The 12,852-nt window shown below is 42.8% G+C and overlaps 1 protein-coding gene across 9 annotated transcripts in view; it reads right to left on the bottom strand.

Moving 5' to 3' along the window:
* Positions 1-12,852, bottom strand: part of ARVCF (ARVCF delta catenin family member) — a 165,067-nt gene that overhangs the window by 131,746 nt on the left and 20,469 nt on the right. For 6 of the 9 annotated variants that reach the window (XM_029961093.1, XM_029961094.1, XM_029961099.1 and 3 more), the window contains exon 1: positions 11,350-11,562. The exons of 1 other annotated variant lie outside the window; for it this stretch is intronic. In XM_029961093.1, the coding sequence (XP_029816953.1) occupies positions 11,350-11,562 (213 nt within the window). Of the gene's footprint in view, positions 1-11,349; positions 11,563-12,852 lie in introns of those variants that run through there. 2 more of the 9 variants (XM_029961101.1, XM_029961103.1) reach the window with 2 other exon arrangements.

Genomic DNA, 12,852 nt, shown 5'->3' with positions numbered 1-12,852 from the left:
TCGCGGAGCGGGAACCTGCGGGCTCCGGGAGCCCTTCCCACAGCGCCCGCACGGAATCACAGCCAGGTCTGACAAGAACGCACAAGAAAGGAAATCCTCGCGCTTGCTTACTTTTCGCACTTCACTTCGAAATTAATGGCATCCCTGATGCACCGACACCAGAGAACGATGATCTTCCATCACTGTCTCCTCCCTTTTCCATCTCACAGAGATGCGGCGACGCTTAGAGCTCCAAGTACAACTGGCCTCATTTTTTAAAACCATTCACCTGCCCACAAACCTGCCCCACATTCATTAAGAGATTCTCCGGATAAATTATTGAATACCACAATGAATGCCAGATGTGCTAAACCTTGCATCCACCACATTCGGCAACAAAAACTGGGACTTCACAGCACGGTTCAACCTGGTTTGCACATCCACCTATTTCTAGCAAATTGGAAGCACCTGTTTTTTAACATTCAGTCTTCGAACAGGCAGCCAAGCTCCAAACCTCCAGAGAGGCAGGTTGGGAGGTGCAAACCAACCTTAACTAAACCTGAAGCATTTTTCCCCCCGGAGCCACGCAGGAGGACATGCTTACCCAGCACTGGAACTAAGCCTTGCCCTTCCCTGGGAGCGCTTGGCCAGGTCTGGGAGGCAGCAAAGTCCTCTCCAAGTGCTAAAAACCCAGCACTTCTTGCAGGCACCAGCCAAGGGGCAATGGCTGTGTTTCCTCTTCCACACTGGGTTCCTGCAGCAAACCAGAAAGTGAATCCAGCACTGTAACAGCTGCTGGCTGGGCAATGGTAATTAGGACTGAAAGATACATCAAATTAGAGACTATCCCCAGAAAACAGGCAGAGTCAGAGACAGTGAGACCAGCTATAAAGCAGAAAGGAAGGTACATTACAATTTAATCTTCTTTAATTATCAGAATAGGCACCTTAGCACAAAAGAGTCTTTTCATCTCAGCTTCAGGTTCCCTGAAAATTTTAAAACATACTTCCAGTGTCATTGTAACTCACAGCTGGTATCAATCCTACAGGATCAATGTGAAAAATGCAGCATCTCCTATACAGACATTTAAGACCAGAAGAAATGTTTCAGATTTGTTTAATTGTAATTTCAGCCTTCCTGCTACTGCCAGTGTCAGCATTCCAGCTGAACACTGGAGCTAAGGCTTTGTATTGTAGAGGCAAAGAACAGGGCAGAACTACATCACCCAACTCATCCTAATTTGTTTAAAAATAAACGCCATATATTGTGACAAGGGCAACGGTAGGTGTTCCACAAGGTTTGGCTGAAGTGAAGTGATTTGCTTCACTGGAGGGAAAAGACGTCCTCCATGTACAGGGGAATAATTCAGAGGCAACCAGGAGTGCCCATTAATAAAATACTCCAAGGCCACGGCAAAAGGAACGCGGTTTCTGTGAGTCTCCTGTACTTCTGTACAGCACTCCTCCCCCTTCTCCTTGTCCAACTTCCCTTCAGTTAACACACTAAAATAGCTCCACTTTTGTCGTGCTGGCACAGAGCAGCACCATTCAATTTGGGCATGAACCTGGCCCTGTGCCAGACCTTTCCACGCTGTCAAAGCACAGACCAGAGGAAAGCCCGTGTCCATGGGGCACCCAAGGAGCTGCTCCTGCATGCAAAGAGACAACACTGAAAACCCTCCTGGATGGATTTGCCAATTCTTACTCACGTAAGAAGTCTCTCATGTTGTAAACCCACAGATATTTGTGCAAGACGTGAAAGATTAGCACTGCTGAATTTTGAAGTCCCACCTTCTGGAGTCAGGTTATTATTTAAAAACATTATTTTCCTTTCAAAAATATAATAGATGCTTGTAGGCATCCTGGTTATAAATTAATTTTGAGAATGTTTTGACTCAAAGCTAGAGGATTTTATTTTTTTTAAAAGGGCAAATTACATCTTAAGTCCCCTCTTTAGCCTCTTGCAATATTTTACCAGCTCATATAATTCTGAATGCTGGGATTTGGCAATGCTGAAGTCAAAGAACTAATTATCTAAGTAAGAGTTATGGATTGGATCCCTAAGGTTATACTGAACTTCCAAATTTTGGCAACAAACACTCTATCCATTAGTATCAGACTGCTGACTACATTGCAACCGCCCCCTCTTTTTTTTAATGAACCTTAAATTCTTAATCTGTCACATTTTTTCCAGCTGCAAAAGTAGTGAAAACCCTCCTTCTTCTCTCTGAGAAATTAAAAATTTATAAATAGGAAGGGATTTAATTCTTTGGAAGATGGAACAGTGTAGTATCTGGGCCAAGCTCTTTTTTCTTATTTTCTCCCATTACCCTTAAAAAATTCCCCATCACTGGTGCTGCTCTATAGATTGATCTGCTCTCAGAGGCAGTAAAAAGGAAATGGTTTACAGCTCTGCCTGGGACCATAACATATGGCCTCAGTGATATGTAACTTCCATAAACCCAGCAGAGCAAGGAGGCACAAGATGAATCAAGAGTCCCAGGTAACCACACAGGCAAAAGCACCACCATCACCCATGGCAATTCTCCAAATTACAGAGCCTGTCCTCAAAGAGGGGCTTCCATGCCGAGGGTATTTTACTGTCCTCCTGTGAATTCTGTGCAGCAAATAAAGCAGGGAAGTGGGAGAACTAAAGCACAGCAGGCAGTGGTGTGCCAGCGTGTCCCACCACGGTGATTTTAGTCCAGACAAATGCAAACACAACATTCCATCTCCAGGATGCATTTGACATCTTTTCCTGTTAGCATTTTCATCATTTTTACATGTATTTGAAAAGTTACAGCAGCCCTTCCAAAGCAGCTGTACTGGCTGCAGAATGGTTGTGTGACCCCAGCAGGACACATCCACAGGACAGTTCCAACACCTCCTTGGACATGGTTTTGACAATCTGCTTGCTTCCACACTGCAAGGTTAGAGATGGAGACACAGCCAGATCACCTCAGTCTGCTCCATATAAATGGAGGATGGTTTTAGGTGTCATCCTTATTTAAAAAACCAGTACTAAAGAAGAGCTCTGCAGAATCACAAGGCCTAAGAACAATAGAGCAAAGAGGAAGCAGACACTTGCTGCAGGTTAACACCAGAGGCATCTCAGCAAGTTCAGGGGATTTTAATTTGTATACAAACACAGCTTCCCTCTTGCTACATCCAATATCAGTCAACTCCTTTTCATCCAAGTTGTCATATGACAGGAGAACAAGGACAGGCTGGTGCCAGCACTGCTTACATGAGAAGAAAAGGACAGAGGAAGCTGCATGTCACTATATATAGGTCACAGTTGAATGAATGACCTATGTTTCTACCCAGCAGCTTCATTTAGATAAGAATCAACTGCATTTTAAGGGGATAAAAATAAAAAAATCTCCTCCAGTTTATGAAAAAAAAATTTAAATCACCATGGCATTTATAAAACAATGACAACAGCAAGGAAAACAAATCAAGTTTAGGGTTGGTGCTGCGACCATAATTTCATGCTGTAGTGATTGGAAAGGAAAACAAAGCCTGAAATGCAGGAAAGATAGACCCAGTATTAACTATTTTTTATTTCTTCGATTTTGTTTCGGTTTTTCGATTTTCTGGATGATTTGTGCTGCACTTCAAGCAACATGTTACAAACATTTGCTCAGAGGTACCAGCTTAACACGTCATTCTCTCATCCAGAAGGCAAAAATGTGGTTTGCCACGATGTACTGGACTGATAACTGTCTGCAAAATCTACCCAGTTTCATGGCAATTACTGTCCTCCTTAAACCAAAACCTCAAGCTGTTTTGCAGTTCCTTCTGAAGAGAGCATTAAGGTCTCTGTGCAGGAAGTTTATTCCAGAGCAAGTTTCTTGTATTTTAAATAGTTACATATGAAAATAAGACTGCAAAAAGGAAGAAGAGCTAATCAAGATGGGTTAGAAACACGGACACTATAGTTCTTTTTTATCTTTACAGTATTCTAAAAATGCCACTCCACCAGCATTTTAGACTAAGTCTCTAAAATGAACTCTGACAGTATTCTACAGCACTTCCCAGTCACCACAACTGTGGTTAAAAACTATTCTCTTCAGCTAGTAATTTGGTAGGTTAAAAAAGGAAGCAGTTGTTGGGCTTTTTGTTTGGTTGGTCTGTGGGGCTTTGTTGGTTTGTTTGTTTGGGTTTTTTATATTTATATAGAGATTAAACCATGACATTTATTTAAATCAAAGGCTTTAATTACAGTTGGCACAGCCTCAGGCTGCCCATGGCCATCCCTGGCCATTCTGTTCTCAGTCACACTGATGACTTGAGTGAATTGCTCCCCATCTGAGACAAAGCAAGCGAGAACATCATTTGAACCATTAACAAGATGGCTCAAACCAGCAAAAGAGTGAGTGATTTATCAATGTCATCATAACCCAACATTCATTTGGGGCTCTCAGCATTAGTTCACAAGAGCTCACAGATCCTGCAGGCAGCTGAAAGGGAACCAGAGGGAAGGCTGGGTTTGCAAAGCCAGGCTGAGCCCTTCAGGTACTGAGCCCAAAGGGCTCAGGGGCAGAGGAAACTGCCTGTTGGGCTGCCTGGGAGCTTTAAAGTTCCTGCAAAGCATTCCTGCAAAACATTCCTGCAAAACATTCCTGCAAAACATTCCTGCAAAACATTCCTGCAGCCACAGGTGGCTCTGCCAGGGCAGAGGCTCAGGAAGATGGAGCAGCTCCTGTGCAGTGCCCTGGAGGGAGAAAGCTCTGCCTCACTTATGGGCACAGACCTAGGCCTGTGTTAGGAACAAAATCTTCTCATATCATTGGGAGATACAGAGCAAAAGGATTTTGTGATGGTTTAAAACCTTTCTTCCTGAACATCACAGCTAAGCTAATACAGTCATGTGCCTGGGAACTAAAATGCAGGAGAACTAAAAATCTTGAAAAGCCAGGACAATTAATCATGTTCTGCTGCCTGAGCTGAGGAACAAACAGGCAGCAGGACATGGAAATAAATCACAACTTTAATGTAAGATGAGTCAAGAAGCAAATGTGGTAAATGTGACTAGAAAGTTGGCTTCAAAAAAAATCCTGTTAAACTTGATGCTACTCTTTAATGTTTACATTTTAATGTTCCTTCTTTTAAGATATTTTTAATAATTACTTGCTCTTATACTTACCAATGTTGTAACACTCAGATGTCATGCAAAGAACAACCCAGATGCCTGTTTACATAATGAGGAACACACAGCAAGCAGAATTAAATTTTAATGTGTTCCTCTTATATATTCTTCTAGAAGAAAACACAGCTCTATTAGTAAAGCAATGTAAAATCCTGGAAAATTATCACGAAATAGGGAATCTGTCATTCAATTTAAATGTTTTTAATTTAAACCTGTCAGAGCTCTAGGCCACAAAGGTTAACAATTGTGAAAGAATGATTTTTCACAAGTCTTGGCAAACAAAATAAGACAATTCTTGCTTCCAAAACCTCATTCAATAAAAATTCACACAAAACAAAAGGAGTTGAAATTCTCAAGGCAAAAAACCCTGCAAAAATACTTGAGATGCTTAGGGTAAATGTGGTCATTGCTTTGCATTATTATAATCACCAGTGCAAGGCAGTTGCTGTCCTGCTGACAAACATTAGATGGCACTTTGGAATTTAGGAGTTCCCACACAAAGTTGCAGAGCACATAGTTAAGAGATGAAGTGTGAGATGTGTATGTGAGGTACTATTAATGACAGAAAAAAAAATGAGATTTCTGCCTTTTGGAGCTAGAAGTATATTTTCAACCTGCACATGTAAAACTATAAAATAGTATGTGATTAAGTCTGGAAAAAACCAAATCATTGTGATGGAAAAAAGAAAATAATTCTTTCCTTTCCAAACAGAGGGTCAGTTTTTCAGTTGCTGGGTTCTCTTTTTTTAATTTTTTTTTAATTGAATCCTTTGGAATCTACTTTTTAAACTAAGCTTGCTGACCAAGTTTTAGACAAACACTTCTCAGATGTGGAGTGGATTCTGCTGCATGCCAGCAGTTCTGAGCCCCAAATAACTCTAATAAGTGGGGTTTAGGTGGTTTGCTTATCAAATAAATCCCTTCTGGAAGGCAGTGCACAGTTTCTGATGCAGCTGGTCAAATCTTAGCTGATGCTGACATTGATGCCAGTATTCCCATTCACTTGTATCCATGTTTTACCATCTAAGGCCTTAAATGAAGACTGGAGAAAATCCATAGGGGAGAGATTATTCAAGAAAGAGAAGAACCAGCAAATGTAATTTCTCCCAGCAATACTGCCCGAGTCCCTTTCCAGAGCCTCCCATATGATGTATACCAGGATGCCTGGTGCACAAACTCTATTTTTTTTGTTAGCCTTGTGCTCTGGAATTCCTCCTGCAATACAGGAAGCAGGTTCTAGAATTTCTTTTGGAATTTGGGTCATCCCAGCAGAAAGGCAAACAGCAGGAGCTCCTTGAGCTCCCAGTGATGCAACATGCCATGCTGTCACCTTGTCAAGTCTCTATTTGACACCTGCAGTAATCCCAGGAGAGCTCCTGAAGGCACCTGCAGCACTTTGGGCCTGAGAAACACCAACTCCTTGCATCCAGTTCCCACCACTGCTGAGCTGTCACCAACAGGGCCTGACTCACAGTAAACCAGGAGCTGGTCTTTCACAGAGGTGGGACAATGTCCATCAAAAAGGCAGCAAAAGCTCCAGGCTAAATGCAGTTCTTGTCATGTCCAACACAGCAGAAACCAGGGACGGGCTCACCCCTCAGGCACAGGGAACACATCTCCCTGAAGAGCAGCTGAGTGATGGCTCCTGGGCCAGGTCCTGACTGCTGGGATTCCTGAGGACTGCAAGGGTCTCACAGCTCACACTGAATTCTGATCTAATAACTCATTCTCCCATGGGAATCATATTCCCAAATCTCCCCCATTCCTCCCCCCGGAACCTCTGAATAGTTGCACAAATGCAGAAGCTGAAACCTGACCCAGGTGGCTCCTAGAAACTCAGACCACTCACAGGTCCTGAATGTGCAGGATCAGGCTGAGGGCAGGGCATGTGTGACTCCCATGGGAATAATTCCCAGGGACCTGCAGGGCAGAGAACACAGGAGCCAAGGTACAGAGTGAGGGGAGCTGAGCAGGGGCAGCAGCAGCAGCTGAAGAACAGAGACTGACACCAAATCATGCTGTTCCCCTCAAGCACAATGTGCATCTCCACAGTTTCAGCTGGTTTGGTAAAGAATTAGGACTATCCCTACAATTCTTTCAACATTTTGCTATCCACTCAGTAGAGGCAGACACAAACACCCAGGGGTTAACTACCAAAGAGGCCTTTTCTGAGTCCTTGGCACTGCAGCAGGAACAGTACGGGAACACCAGGGAGCTGTCAGGAACCAACAGCACTGCTGTCTGAACCTGACCTTACCTGCAAGGCAAAAAAACCCAAAAAGTAATTTTCCATGCTGTCAGTCCCTTAATATCAGCACAAATATGTTACACAACACAGGAAGCCAAGAGGCACCACAGATTAGAACTAATTACATAAAACTTTGGACACAAAGATGGAACTGCTTCCTGTAGGAGATGGAGAGGAAAAGAAAGGGAAGGTGAAGATTCAGTGCAGCTCAGAACCCATTTTTCCTTCCTCTCTGTATATGTTCAACCATATATACAATATTAATGCACCCATTATATACAATATTAATGTAACCATGTTCTTAGCTATCAAAGCACTGGAAACAGCCTCTATATTCTATCAGTCTGTCCTACATCACTGTGGAGCAGAGAATCTTAAATAGAAGTAATGCAATACAGACAGAAGTGTTATTGTTGCCCACACTAACTCAGAAAGGTTAACTCGATGGTATTTTCTCAGAAAAGCAATTTGAGCTAATCTTGTATTTTTTTTTAATTCTCACCATGTGTTCTGGTGTGTTTTAGAGTTCACCTTTTACTTGAAGCTGACCCTCATTTCACTAAATGTCATTTTTGGCAGAGGTACCTCAGATTAACATAAAGACTGAAGAATATTGGTGCTTAATTATGGCTATAAAACACCTGCCTAAAAAAACAGGGGAAAAAAAATAAGGAAAAATGTGTTTGTTGGTTTTCGAACAGGTGTTATTTCTCTGGAACATAAGTTGAAATATAAATGATCCAAATAGTATGAAATATGAAAATATTCTGTAGCTTTTTTTCCACAAGCTGTTTTTGAAGAGCTATAGTCACATGTGCAAAATGAAAAAAATTAATTTTATTAACTCGGTTGATTTTTGACATTTCAAGATGGTATTTTAGGATATTCTTTGTTGGGAGGGGGTAAAAGTATTCCATAAAGTTCAGAATTATATAAAACTTCCAACAAGACTACCAATTTAATGCCACTAGGTCTTCAACAAAAGTATCATTCTAAGAAAAAAAAATGTACACATACACAGTCTTTGATTTGAGTTTAAGCTACTCTGGTGTCTCCTCAGCCAAATGTGGCAGATGATATATCTAAAAAAAAACCAACATAAAAACACCCCAACAAATCCACTATTGGGAACCTAAGAAACTGGAAGTAACAGTCAAATGTAATAAATTTTTAATTACTGGATGATTTTGTTAGGGTGAAGACTTCTCAGATCAACCCATCAACAGGCACACAAGAGTCAATCTATCTGATCAGTAAAACCCTGGACCAGCATGCAAGGGACTGATTTGTGTTATTTATCCCATAAATACAGATGTGGCAACTCCCCCAGCTTTCCTACTGTAAGGAGGGGGATAATACTTATCTTTTTTTGACAGGAACCCCCCTCGAATCCCTACAGGGCACTGCAAAATCACTGGAGTCAAAGTATTGTTACAGTGCATTTGTGGGCAAAATCAGTTTGTTGAATGCTGTACTTTATTTTGGCTATGGAACACTAACAGGAATGGAAGTTGTCACCGTGCACCAACGGGAAACAATCTTTGAATGCAAACCTTGTTCAGCTCCCCAGCTGATCAGACTGGCAGAGCTCCTCTGAACCCATGGAGCCATGCCAATGGAAACCAAGGCAGGATATGGCCTCGTGGTTAATAGGTTTCACATGTCTAATGTTTTAATAAAAGCATACATAAAAAAAGAATATTCTTTATTATTAAAGAGTTGTGCTGTGGCTGGTGAGCCGTGCAGGGGAACCCTGCAGCTCTGGGCAGTCACCCAGCCCAGCACACACCCCACGAGGGCACAGTCCCACTGTCCCTGCCCACCTTGGCTCCCGTGGCCAAGAGCAGCACAGGGCTGGGCTGAACAGAAGGGAAATACAGCCAGGGAGATGAAACCAAACACCTCCCACAGGAGGAGGGGTAAGATTTATCAAGCCTGTAAAAAACAGTATCAGTGAGATACCTGAACATGTAGAAGACAGGGAGAGGTGCTGCTCAGCAACCACTCAGACTCCCTGTGCTGTGCCTGCACCCTGAGCTGAGCAAAAGGCAGCCCCTGCCAAGGCTCCAGGGCTCAGGACACTGCAACAACCCATCTGCATCAGTTACCTCAAAAACTAGAGAGGCAAACACAAACATACACGAACACACTGCTCTTCTCTCTTTAGTACAACCTGCACTTCCAAAAACCAACAGCCACGGCCAGTCAGGTGGCTCCCACTGTCAAAGCCAGAGACAACTTCCAAATGGAAAAGCTACTACTTGTTTTGTAATATTCATTACAACAAATGGTTGAACAGGATGATGCACAGAACTCAGCCAGTCCTCACTGAAACACAGCTCCAGAGAACTGTATTTCACTCCTGTGCCTGAGCCATCCTCACAGACAGCAGAGCTCAGATGCCTTTGCTGTGTGTACTCTTCTCAGTGAAATGCAATATATAATACTAAAGATAAAATCATTATATATTCTAAGACTGAATGTACAGCTTTCATCTTTCATTTAAACACTAGATAATTAATTCTAGTAAGTCAGGGAGGAATTTGGCCCTCAGTATATTTAATGAGAATTCATACAAATAACATGACATTAATTCTTAACTGTGCATATTTAGCTATTCAACCATTTTATTTCATATACAAGCTACTCTAAAAACCTCAATGCTAATTATTTAGGAACTAAAGCTCCCCTCACCCAGTGGCAATGAGCTGAGTGTACACAGATCCAGTCTGGGGTCATTTACAGGGCTGTTTCTCCATAAGAGTCACGTAGACTCCAGTAACTTAAAACTCTTTTATTAAGTTTTCTTGGAAGTGGCTGGACCTTAAGCCATTACACTGCAGAAAACTCATGCTTCATCAGTTTTGTGGATCAGGAATTTCATTCTGAACCTATTAATCAGGCACTTTGCACAAAGCCGTTCAGAAAAAGTGAAGGTGAACTTGTCCTTTTCCTGTAAAAAACAGGTAAGCACAACTCCCCTCTCCCAGCCCAGCTGCTCATCAGAGGATAACAACCTACAGCTCCTACCAGCCACGGTCAGACTTTTGGCTTAACCAGTGCAGGCTGCTCCTTTCACATGAAGTCCCAAATTCTGGCATCTACACGCACAGCACCGTGGTAGCTGTGCACAGACAAACAGTGCTAACAGAACAGAACAGAACGTGGAGTCTGCCTGAACACAGCTCAACACAAGGATAATAGTAAAACAGTCTGGTATGACTGGGAAACAACTTGGAGAATCCCCACAGCCCAGAGTTTCTGAGTTGAACAATGTTTTCTTAGGAAACAGACCTTCACAAATGGCACTATTGCTTCTGCATGACTTACCTTGTGTGTCAGAGGGATTTGCCAGCTGAAGTAATTCAGAGACATTAAGTAGTTTATCATTGCACATTTAAACAGTTAAAGAACCTGTATCAAGCAAGACAATATTTGGAAATCTAAAGCTACCCACAAAGCCAGTTTGCATCATTAAAATAAAGTCTATCAATTCACTACACATGAGAAACAAATTATGAAGTCCTCCCTCCACAAACAATAAGGCTTTGCAGGAGGGAAATTCCTGCTTTTCATGCTGCTCCCTCTATTCAAAGTCCAGCTATTTCTGATGGAAATTTTGTTTGCTATGGAGATTATGATTCAGCCTTCTTTTCCAGTCACCAGCACATCACCACACTTACAGCAAGTGCACAGATTCAGAGAAGGGCGTGAAGATCTCTGTTTGGGGTTTACACTCAATTATGCACATAGTTTTTAAAGGATCCCATGAGCAAAGAGAAAATAAAAACAACTTCTGAGCCAAGGCTCTGAAGCCTGAGCTACCAAAGGACTGGATGGAGCGCCGCAGCTCTGGGCTATCGGGAGACAAGGGATGAGACGCTGCCCACCCCCCGGTGCCCCTGGCTGTGTGGGCCGGGGCCTGTGCTCCAGGTGAGCTCCGGGGCCAGGTGAAGGGAGCAGGCTGTTACCTGCAGGACGAGCTGCTGCCAGGCGGTGGCCAGGGGCTGCCCGTTGCCAATGTTGCAGATGCTCAGCCTGTCGGGCTGGCTGGCGCGCTCCAGCTGCAGGGACACGGTGCGCCGCTCCTCCTCCAGCGCCCGGGTGAGCCGCTCGAAGCGGGCCTCCTGCTCCTTCACTGAGGCCAGAATGCTGGCAGCTGACCTGAGATCATAGTCATCCATGGCCGCTGGCAAGCGTCCTGCCGGGGAACTGACCGGGGCAAGCGGGAAGGGGTCAAGGCAAAGGGTGGGGAGGGCACAGGTCAGAGGTTAAAGATAAAAATGCACATGTTAGTCACCCCACTGAAATACGGCTCGCTCTAAGAACCAAACTGCAGTGCTCTGTGAAAAGCATCCATCTTTCCATCCATTAACTTGGCTTTAAATTAATCTAAGACTTCCCTGTTCAAAAAAAGAAAGAAAAAACATATGCTCACCTTGGAGAGAATTTATATTTCATTCCTTTGATCTTTTTGCTAGAATTGCTCTGACGAGGGTTTTCATCCCTCTTGCAAAGCTAATTTCACTGTGCAAATAATAATGTACTTAAATATATAAAAAAAGATACAGCTTTGGAGGGAATGAGGAACGTTCTCACTACAGACACCTGGAATTTCTGTCTTTAACAGCATAAGTGAGAAGATTAACATTTTTAAGGACAGAAACGTCATGGTGCAAGAAAACAGTTGCATCCATTTTTCCCACCCCCAGTCCAAACTTAACAGACAGTAGCTGAAAATAGTTTTCATTTTTAAATTAAAGCAGCACACTGTAATATGGAAAACATTTTTAAATGCAGAGTGTGCAATTACAGTTGAAATGTGCTTGATGATTTCAGCCAATGAAACGGCCCTTCATGCAGCTGCTCGCTAATAATGCAAATGAAAAAGCCAAAATCAAACATCTTCCATGGAAAACACACAGGGCTGCTTGTCTCTCAATGCAGAAAAAAGAACTCGGGAACCAGCTATATGGGATGTATCTTCTGCCTTATGTCTTCTCTAGCAGGGTTATGAAGTATCCCATTTAAAACCCTATCTCCAGCTGTATGGTGCATGAAGTAAAACTCCCCATTGATCCATAGATCTGGGACATGAACATCATTTAAAATGTTTTCCCAAGAGTTTGAAATCAGCAACACAACATAAGCATAAATGATGGTTTCACCAGAACCTTTTCACTAAAAAAGTAACCAGTTTACCACTGGACTACTTGAAACACCTCTGAGAGAAGCAGAGGCAGAACTGCCTCGAGCTCCTGTAATTCAAGAACTGTTCATACTCTGTGCTGAGAATTAAATCCTGAGAAATTGTCCCTTGATGTGCTGCCAAAGACTCTTTGTTTTCCATCTATCAACAAGGATTTCCATGAGCACAGATAGTTCCAAACCCTGGTTTCCTAATGCTCTGCAATCCATCGTTCAGTGCCCTCAGATGATGCACATGCTCCTGACTGATGCATTTTCCATTTATC

The sequence above is a fragment of the Manacus vitellinus genome, unplaced genomic scaffold (assembly GCF_001715985.3).
Source record: "Manacus vitellinus isolate BGI_N305 unplaced genomic scaffold, ASM171598v3 scaffold_31_pilon, whole genome shotgun sequence".
NCBI lineage: Eukaryota > Metazoa > Chordata > Aves > Passeriformes > Pipridae > Manacus > Manacus vitellinus.
Note: the sequence above shows the minus strand (reverse complement) of the source record. Positions and strands in the feature narration are given on the sequence as shown.